The sequence below is a fragment of the Aspergillus ibericus genome (assembly GCF_003184845.1).
Source record: "Aspergillus ibericus CBS 121593 unplaced genomic scaffold BO80scaffold_43, whole genome shotgun sequence".
NCBI classification, from domain to species: Eukaryota; Fungi; Ascomycota; class Eurotiomycetes; order Eurotiales; family Aspergillaceae; genus Aspergillus; species Aspergillus ibericus.
In genome coordinates, this window is record NW_020292141.1 from 295681 (window position 1) to 303995 (window position 8315).

The 8315-nt window shown below is 54.7% G+C and overlaps 5 protein-coding genes across 5 annotated transcripts; 3 read left to right on the top strand and 2 right to left on the bottom strand.

Moving 5' to 3' along the window:
* The first annotated feature begins 788 nt into the window (after positions 1 to 788).
* On the top strand, positions 789 to 1482 carry BO80DRAFT_189020 (uncharacterized protein). Its single transcript, XM_025714094.1, has one exon. The coding sequence runs from the start codon at positions 1021 to 1023 to the stop codon at positions 1399 to 1401; it is 381 nt and encodes a 126-aa protein (XP_025571981.1). The 5' UTR covers positions 789 to 1020; the 3' UTR covers positions 1402 to 1482.
* Positions 1483 to 1564: 82 nt separating this feature from the next.
* BO80DRAFT_437695 (uncharacterized protein) lies at positions 1565 to 4207 on the top strand (the record flags this gene model as incomplete). The annotated part of the gene is made up of 3 exons (XM_025721011.1): positions 1565 to 2602; positions 2652 to 3235; positions 3283 to 4207. The coding sequence occupies 3 exons, from the start codon at positions 1565 to 1567 to the stop codon at positions 4205 to 4207; spliced, it is 2547 nt and encodes an 848-aa protein (XP_025571982.1).
* A 263-nt stretch (positions 4208 to 4470) lies between these two features.
* BO80DRAFT_389406 (uncharacterized protein) lies at positions 4471 to 5706 on the bottom strand. Its single transcript, XM_025717114.1, has 4 exons — positions 5428 to 5706; positions 5035 to 5302; positions 4818 to 4879; positions 4471 to 4769 (listed from the first exon to the last, which is right to left on the bottom strand). The coding sequence occupies exons 1-4, from the start codon at positions 5551 to 5553 to the stop codon at positions 4671 to 4673; spliced, it is 555 nt and encodes a 184-aa protein (XP_025571983.1). The 5' UTR covers positions 5554 to 5706; the 3' UTR covers positions 4471 to 4670.
* A 531-nt stretch (positions 5707 to 6237) lies between these two features.
* BO80DRAFT_428123 (3-ketoacyl-coA thiolase peroxisomal A precursor) lies at positions 6238 to 7735 on the top strand. The gene is made up of 3 exons (XM_025720178.1): positions 6238 to 6293; positions 6350 to 6800; positions 6848 to 7735. The coding sequence occupies exons 1-3, from the start codon at positions 6284 to 6286 to the stop codon at positions 7644 to 7646; spliced, it is 1260 nt and encodes a 419-aa protein (XP_025571984.1). The 5' UTR covers positions 6238 to 6283; the 3' UTR covers positions 7647 to 7735.
* A 36-nt stretch (positions 7736 to 7771) lies between these two features.
* BO80DRAFT_363479 (RraA family protein) lies at positions 7772 to 8315 on the bottom strand (the record flags this gene model as incomplete). The annotated part of the gene is made up of 2 exons (XM_025716106.1): positions 7772 to 7948; positions 8027 to 8315. Coding segments are annotated over 2 exons (466 nt in total), but the record flags the coding sequence as incomplete, so codon positions are not given.

Sequence of the window (8315 nt, forward strand, 5' to 3'; positions counted from 1 at the left end):
TCGACCCCCTTCCGGAACTTCATGCGCCAAGCTGGGCGGATTCGTCAAGCCTCTCTAGCGGCAATTACAGAGCTATTCGGACCCCTATCTAGGTGATGATGGAAGAGCTAGAAGATTAACTATATACTAGTACTCCGTATCTCGTATCTCGATAATCGATAGGGGCGGTTTGGGACTGCGAATGGATTGTGGGCATTCTTTCTGCTTTGGGCTTAGTTCATCCCGCGTGTGTACTACACAGTATGTTGTACTCCGTAGTATGTGCCATGTAGATTGATTCAACAGGTCATTTGACGTTATGCACTCTTCATCAGCAGGGAATTTGTTTGAATTATTCAGCCGATCCCCGATCCTTTAGAACCGGGAGCATCCTCCAGTCATGGGTCCTTAGCTATAGGATGTCTACCTTTCTAGTGAAGAACGGGGTTGAAGTGACCATGAGCCTACAGGTTCTCTTGTCTAGACCTTCCGTCTCCTGTATCAATTTCTTTCAGTGATCACGAAAGAAACTATGAATCTAAATGATGGTAGTGGAGGGAAGAATCATCATGAGTGACAGGGTAACTTGATACTCCGGAGGATATCAGCAGGGGCACTATGCCCAATTCAGTGACTGCCCCGTCCACTGTCATCTGCCAACAACAGAGTTCACCATCAGAATGAAGGTTGACAGGTGTCTAGCCAACACAATGACGACAGCAGCCAGAACTCGTCTCACCCAGGGACACAGTAGGATTAGGATCTACCCAGCCTATGTGGCTGGCCATCCGCCATCATTTCATACCTCTCAAGTGATAAGTCTCACCATCTTGAATCCGAGCGGGTCATGATTGTCCGGCAAAGGACCGGATCCATGGCATCCACTCCTCCACTATGACATCGACCTCAATTTCCATCACAACGGGTTCCAGCACATCATGACGGGTGATCGGATGTTGTCTGGACGGGCTGGACACGGAGGCAAAAGGAACGACAGTGATTGATTGATGGAGTGATGGATTGATTGATAGATAGACGATCATGACGGGGGATGCGCCGCCCGGCGCGACCGGCAGGGTGGTTGCCCCCAGCAACCTCCCTGCCCGCACCGTGTTTACACCCTCCGCTTCACTGCGGTGCTCCCATCTCCAGCCGTTTGGCAACGGCGTTGGCGGACTAGGCTATGCAGTGGGGGAATGCTTACGGCTCCTGTCCGTCTTTGACCTTTGGAAGGCTTCAAATTCCCGGTCTACCCACCTGAGGTTGACGCTGGTGTCTGCTGTTGCTGCTGTGTTTCTGTTCCTTCGTATTGGTCTTCTCTTCTCTTGTTACATTTTTGGCCTCGCTTGTTCTCTTGATTGCCCTTCATCAATGTTGTCTGTATTCTCTTGTTCCAAGTCCTTGTTGTCCTGCCTGGCATAGAACTCTCGGACTTTCGTATTCTTCGCTGGTGCTCGATCTCTCTGCGCTGGAGCACTTTCACCGTGAGTCGCCTGCGCCTACCCGTTCATTCCTCCATGACTCTCCTCGGATGCTAATATGGCATGTGGCTTCCTAATCAGTTTCGGGCTAAAGGCGATAAGACATGGCTCCCAGCATGCAACCCCCGAGCATCTTTGACGACTCCACCCGTACCCCTACGAAGCCCTCCGTCCTGCGGGCGATTTGGTCCTCCAAGGCTCACAAACGGACGTCCTCTGCGGATGATGTCCTGGCCCCCCGGGGCATCGATAAAGGTCAGCCTCGTGGCAACCCATTCGCGCCTCCCGTCGATGGGCCCTACACCACTGCGGATCAACAGCCACTGGCAGAAATAGCCCCCAACCGGGATGCAGCAGACGTTAGTTCAACCCAGCGATCACCTGGAAAGCAAGGGAAACATACTCTCCACAAGAAGACCAAAAGCGCTGTCTCACTGAAATCTTTGAAGAGCTACATGGAACGCAAGGACAAGTCGGATGAGATACCGGATGACGACACGGCCAACTTTAAACCGAAGAAAGCAAAGTCGGCCAACAGTCTCTCGGCCATCCTGAAACGATCCCAACGCGGAAGAAAAGCAGAAAATTCGAAAGGTGCCAGGGATAAAGAGAACCGCAGCCCATCGGATCCTGTCGACAGCATGCCCTCCCCGGCTTGGGGCCAATACACGACACCGTACCACGACCAATCTGAACTTACCGGGTCTCCGCACAAGCCTCGGACGCTGCAGGAAGAGGTCTCCCTCTACACCCCAAGAGAGTACGGTCCAGCGCTCCAGCGCAATTTCTACGACTACGGACCGTCCCTCAGAACACGCGGAGACCCGAAACCTCGACCGAAATCGGACTATCTCGCGGGCAACCGCAAGGTGAAGGAACTCATGGATCCTATAGAGGGTATGTCGTCGAACAAGCCGGCCCCGGTTCATCCACCCAATTCTCCATCGAAGAAGCAGGGAAGACCTCGGGCATTGTCCCGGCCGGAATACCATCCCCCGGTGGAGGCCAGGCCGGAACAAAGCCCGAAAAGGGTCTCCCGTGTTCAAGCAGCAATCTCGGCATTCAATGCGAAAGAGCAGCAAGTCGAGCTGCAAAAACGCATGAATCCCAAGGATCTAGAAAGCGAGTTTGAAAAGCTCCTGGTGAGTATATCTGAACCGGCCTCAACGACCCAGACTGATCAGGTAACAGGATGCGCGAAACATCCCTCATAATATGAGGGATAAGATGAGGTCTTTGGATACCAACATCAAAGCCGACTTCATCCGGAAGGATCGAGCTGAGAACACGACGCCGCACAGCGCGAGTGCTAGTGCAACCGATAGTACTGGCCGTCGGGGACGAAAGAAGGAGCCAAAGGAGGAGAGACAGGGCCAAGACAGCAAAGGATCGCGCTCTCGATCCCGCAGTCGGGGCTTTACGTTCTCCAAAGGCAACTCATCGCCCAAAAAACAGCGCCCCGACAGCGGGAGCTTTTACAGACGCCCCAAATCCGCTGACTATTCGCAGCCCACAGGGTTCTCCAGGACCGGAACGCCGTCCGCTTCCACGACTTCCCTTGCCGCGACTGCTTGCGACACTGCCGCTGATCCGTCGGACTTTGTTCATTATCTGCGAGAGATCCAGAAACCAGAAATGGTCGAGATCGGGAAGATGCACAAACTTCGGCTCCTCCTCCGAAATGAAACGGTCAGCTGGGTTGACACTTTCATTGCGGATGGTGGCATGGATGAGGTTGTGCAGCTGCTCTACAGAATCATGAAGGTCGAATGGAGGTAAGTCAGCCGAACACACGATTGAGACCATGGCTCATGATTCGCAGGGAAGAGCATGAAGATAACTTACTTCACGAGACCTTGTTGTGTTTGAAAGCTCTTTGCACGACGTCCATCGCGCTCCAACACCTCACCAACATCGAAGACCAACTGTTTCCTGCACTGCTGAAAATGCTATTCGATGAAGAGAAGAAGGGACCCAGCGAGTATACCACCCGCGGGATCATCATGAATCTCCTGTTCACGCAGCTCTCCACGGTATCATCCGATGAGATGGCAGCCAGGCGTGCTTCCCGGATTTTATCCTACCTGCGCGACCCGGTGCCCCCGGAGGAGAGCCAACCGCTGAGTTTTATCGCCAACATATACCAATCGCGGCCCTACCGCATCTGGTGCAAGGAGATTACCAATGTGACCAAAGAAGTGTTCTGGATCTTCCTGCACCATTTGAATGTGGTCCCCATTTTGAGAGATGGTAAGCCTGGCACGACGTTCCGGGAGCGTCATTTTCCTGCCCCCCGGCCTCCAGTGCCCGCCGCTCCATATGTCGGGGGCGTTGAGTGGGATGCCACCAACTATCTGGCTGCGCATCTGGACCTCTTGAACGGCCTGGTGGCGTCCTTGCCGACGGTCGAAGAGCGCAACCAGCTGCGTGCTGAGTTCCGCGCGTCGGGATTCGAGAAGGTCATGGGCGGCACTATGAGAACGTGCAAGGAGAAGTTTTACTCGTCGGTGCATGACTGCCTGAAGACATGGGTTGCTGCGGCCGTGGACGATGGGTGGCCCTACGTATCGGTCCGCGAAGGGCCTCCCCGGCCCGAGCCTGGATCGCCGACGAAGTCCCCGATCAAGACGCCTGGAAGCCCCAGGAAGGGAGTGTTGGACGAACCGCCTCCCAAGCTGGAACTTGCGCTGGATGTTCCGGGTAGCGGGGTAGCTCAAGGCAACAGTGGCCTGGGCAATTGGCTGTAGATATGCGCGTGCGTTGGAGGAAGCTTTCACTGGACACCGCTGGACTCACCCGGACGGTGATGGCGTCTCTAGTCGCGACGTGGACACGGCGTTATGAAGATTACTGGTTTGTGTTGCTGTTTTTGTCTATTCGTTACTCATCACTCTGACTTGGATTCGGGATGGACGGCGTTGGCATTTCCGAGGTGTTTGGGAGCATCTATCCGTCACTTGACGGCGACGGCGAAACGAATCACGACGGCACGGGCCCGACCTACGATATTGACGTTCTTTGATTGCATGTCAGGCCGATCATTCTTTTTGGACAGACGCGTTATAGCAGCCCGCGTGGCAGATGCTTAGTTAGTTACGGAGCATTGCTTCGCTGTCATTATATTCAATCATAGGTGTTGTACAGATTGCTGGTCTATTTCCGTAGGGTAATAACATCCACTGCTTGCTCAAGAGATGTCGATAGACTCGTCTATTCCCGAGATGACTCGTCTGCTGCTCTCCGGACCGGACCGGGCGGCGGCGGCGTCGAAAAGGCCCCTTTGACACCGGCAAAGAAAGTCCGCCGAATCTAGCCCGTCAGCAGCTGTGTAGAACCACCCAGAAGAACCCAACTTACCTCATCAAACGGACTTCCCCGCTCATCCCACTCCATAAACAGCATGGCATATACCAAAACAACTATCCACACACACACACCACTGTTAGCAATACTTCCAGTCTCCATCCATACCCTCCCCAGCAGCCCATGTCATCCTATACCCTTGCCCCACACACAAAACAACCCCCCCCCCCTTCAAGAAAAAAAAAGGAAAAGAAAAAGAAAGAAAACATACACCCAATAGCCCCCCACTGCACCAACTTCGTCGCCTTGGTCCACTTCGGGCGGGCGTATTTCAACGCCGCCCGACGACGATATTTCCGTTCGAGGCGGAATTGATGTTTCGGGGAGAGTTTCGACATGTCGGGTGGCCATTGGCGTTTGGGTTTGTAAGGGCTGTAGTATTCGTTTGGGTTGTGGTATTCGGTGTCGTTAGGGGTGTTGTTGGAGGTGAGGCGGAAGGGGGAGGTTTGGAGGGGGGTGGTTGTGGTTAGGGGGCGGGTCTGATTTCCGTTAAAGGCAGTGGGTTAGTTTGAGGTGCGTAGAGTTGGAGAATTGGTGTGGTGGTGGTTTGGGGGGAGGGAGGGGGGGAAGGTATGGGCGATTGGAGAGGGTGGATGGGGCGTACTTGTGAGAGCTGAATTGGGTTATATTGGTTGAGGTGGAGGTTGAAAGATAGCCATGATGGGCGGGCTGGTAAAGGGGCGGAGTGGAGGAGAGAGGGGAGCCGGCGGGAGAGGAGTGGTATCGCCATTGGATTGGTTTGGCTGTCTGTCTGGTTGTCTGGCTGGTATGTTGTGGTAGTGGTGGTGAGATGCGGAGAAAAAGTTGTCGGGTGGAATTCCGCCCGGAGAGACTAGCCCGATTGCGATTCCGCTGGTGGAGACACCGATTGTACGGAGTAGATAGTACTCCGTATGGCATGGTCTTTGCAACGGGATATGTAATTTTCTTTCTTGTTATTTTCTTTTCATCTTGGATGCTTCACTATGGGATTTGATTTGGGATAGGTTGTTGGTACTATACTTGGAACGTTAATAGTATGGATAGGTACAGGTACAAGATATGTGAATAGGATATATAGCTAGTTCAACCATGCAGAAGAGTGCCTTTGCTGATCAGACCTGCCTAGGGATACTGTGTAAGATCTTCACTACATACTATAGTAAGTATGAGCATGTGATGATCACTAATCAGCTGGCTGGTCCCAGCTGACCCGTGACGTATACAGCACATGCGACTGCATCCATCTTCACATGAAATGCTTCCTCTGGCGGCAATCCCGTGACCCGCCCGCGGAACAACGATGATGCGGGTGCCTCGGTCCATGGGGGCAGCAGCCCGCATTAACTGGTCGCCTTCTCCACGTCGCCCCGGATTCTTATAAGAAAGGAGTCTCTGCTTTCATCGCTCGTCAGCTTTGTATTTACCGGAGATACTCTTGTCACCCCCGCTTCCTTATAATAAACCCTATTGACGTCATCATGTCTTCTGGTAAGCTTACCCTAGATTCTAGCTCCGAGCAAGTATCTCGTACTCACGGTCAACAGCCCAGCAGCGTCTTTCTCAGGTGGCCTCCCACTTCGGCCCTGGCGGCAAGAAGGGAGTCGATGCCCTCACCGAAAAGCACCCCGATGATATTGTTGTGACCTGCGCTCTGCGCACGGCCCTGACCAAGGGTGGACGCGGTGGTTTCAAGGACACGGCTGCCGCGGACTTGCTAGCTGGTGTATTCAAGGCTGTCATCGACCGCAGCGGTATCGATCCCAGCCTGGTGAACGATATCTCCGTCGGCTCGGTTCTTCCCCCTGGTGGTGGTGCGACAGAGTTCCGGGCTGCCGCCCTGGTGGCGGGCTTCCCCGAGTCGACTGCCGTCAAGAGTCTCAACCGTCAGTGCTCCAGCGGTCTCCAGGCGATTGTCGATGTTGCCAATGCGGTGAAGTCTGGTATGATTGATGTTGGTATCGGTGCGGGTGTTGAAAGCATGTCCTCTCAATATGGGTAAGTCCCCCCACCACCCCGTTCCCAGGCATAATCTGACGAGCAAGCCCTGGTGCCGTGACCGAGTTCTCCGAGCTTCTGGAGAGCCACCCTGAATCAGCCAACTGCAAGGTCCCCATGGGGGTCTTGTCCGAGCAGATGGCCAAGGACCGCAAGATCACTCGTGCCGCTCAAGACTCCTTCGCTGCCTCGTCGTACCAAAAGGCCGTCAAGGCCCAGAAGGCCGGTCTCTTCAACGAGGAGATCGTCCCTCTGGAGGTCAAATGGACCAACCCCAAGACGGGCGAAGAACAGACCATCACAGTCAAGGCGGACGATGGCATCCGCGACGGCCAGACCGCCGAGTCCTTGGGCAAGATCCGTCCTGCCTTTGCCAAGGACGGGTCCATCCACGCCGGCAATGCCTCTCAGATCTCCGACGGCGCGGCCGCAGTACTGCTGATGAAGCGCTCCACGGCAGAGCGCCTCGGCCAGAAGATCATCGGCAAGTACGTGACTGCCAGCGTGGTCGGTGTCAAGCCGCTGCTCATGGGCATTGGCCCGTGGAAGGCGATTCCGGTGGCGCTGGAGAAGGCGGGCATCACCAAGGATGATGTGGACATCTACGAGATCAACGAGGCATTCGCATCGCAGTGCGTGTGGTGTATCAACGAGCTGGGCCTGCCCCAAGAGAAGATCAACCCCAAGGGTGGCGCGATCGCATTCGGCCACCCGCTGGGCTGCACAGGCTCTCGACAGGTCAGCACGCTACTGACGGAGCTGAAGCGGACGAACAAGAAGATCGGCGTGAGCAGTATGTGCGTGGGGACAGGAATGGGCATGGCCGCCGTGTGGGTGGCGGAGTAGTGGCTAGAATGTGATCTAGATTTCTTTCTGAGCGATGTATTCTCACAGTACAGTATATACCACGAAATTGATCCTATACCTATACAGTCCACCCAGCCCCAACACTCCCTACTCAAGTATGACTCCTAAATCTTGGTCCTAAACTCCCTAAACGCCTCAAACACCGACATCCCCCGCGCAACCCCCTCCTTGACCCTCTCATCCATAGCCACCAACTTCGGCATCACCTCCAACACCCGATCCAACAACTCCCTCGGAATCGCCACCACCCCTTCCTCCGGATCACAGAAGATGATATCGCCCTATACCCATTAGCCCATCCCATCCTATCCCCCCCCAAACAACCAAACAAAAGAAAAAAATAAAGAAAAAGCACGTACAGGCCTAACCACCACCCCCCCAAAATCCACCCCCCCACCAAACCCCCCCGTCACCGTCTCCGCCGCGCTCCCGACCGTCGAAACGCCCTTCGCCCAGATAGGTAACCCGGAAGCTCGTAGTTCGGCCATATCGCGCACTCGTCCGGAGACAACCACCCCCGCGACGTTGCGGCGTTTCATTCGTTGGGCCATGATGCCGCCGACTACGGCGCAGTGTTGGTTGGTGGGTTGGGAGATTATGAGGATTGTGTGGGGGGTTGTGTGGTCGGACCAGTGGGTGTTTTGGGGG

What these genes read in the sequence shown, in the direction of transcription:
- BO80DRAFT_428123 (XM_025720178.1), top strand. An exon ending in AGCATGTCCTCTCAATATGG is followed by an intron (nt 6,801 to 6,847) that starts GTAAGTCCCCCC and finishes CTGACGAGCAAG; the next exon opens with CCCTGGTGCCGTGACCGAGT.
- BO80DRAFT_189020 (XM_025714094.1), top strand. Translation starts at nt 1,021, where the DNA reads ATGACGGGGGATGCGCCGCCCGGCGCGACCGGCAGGGTGGTTGCCCCC.
- BO80DRAFT_389406 (XM_025717114.1), bottom strand. Translation starts at nt 5,553, where the DNA reads ATGGCGATACCACTCCTCTCCCGCCGGCTCCCCTCTCTCCTCCACTCC. An exon ending in GCAGTGGGGGGCTATTGGGT is followed by an intron (nt 4,880 to 5,034) that starts GTATGTTTTCTT and finishes GTGTGTGGATAG; the next exon opens with TTGTTTTGGTATATGCCATG. An exon ending in GGGGAAGTCCGTTTGATGAG is followed by an intron (nt 4,770 to 4,817) that starts GTAAGTTGGGTT and finishes CTGACGGGCTAG; the next exon opens with ATTCGGCGGACTTTCTTTGC.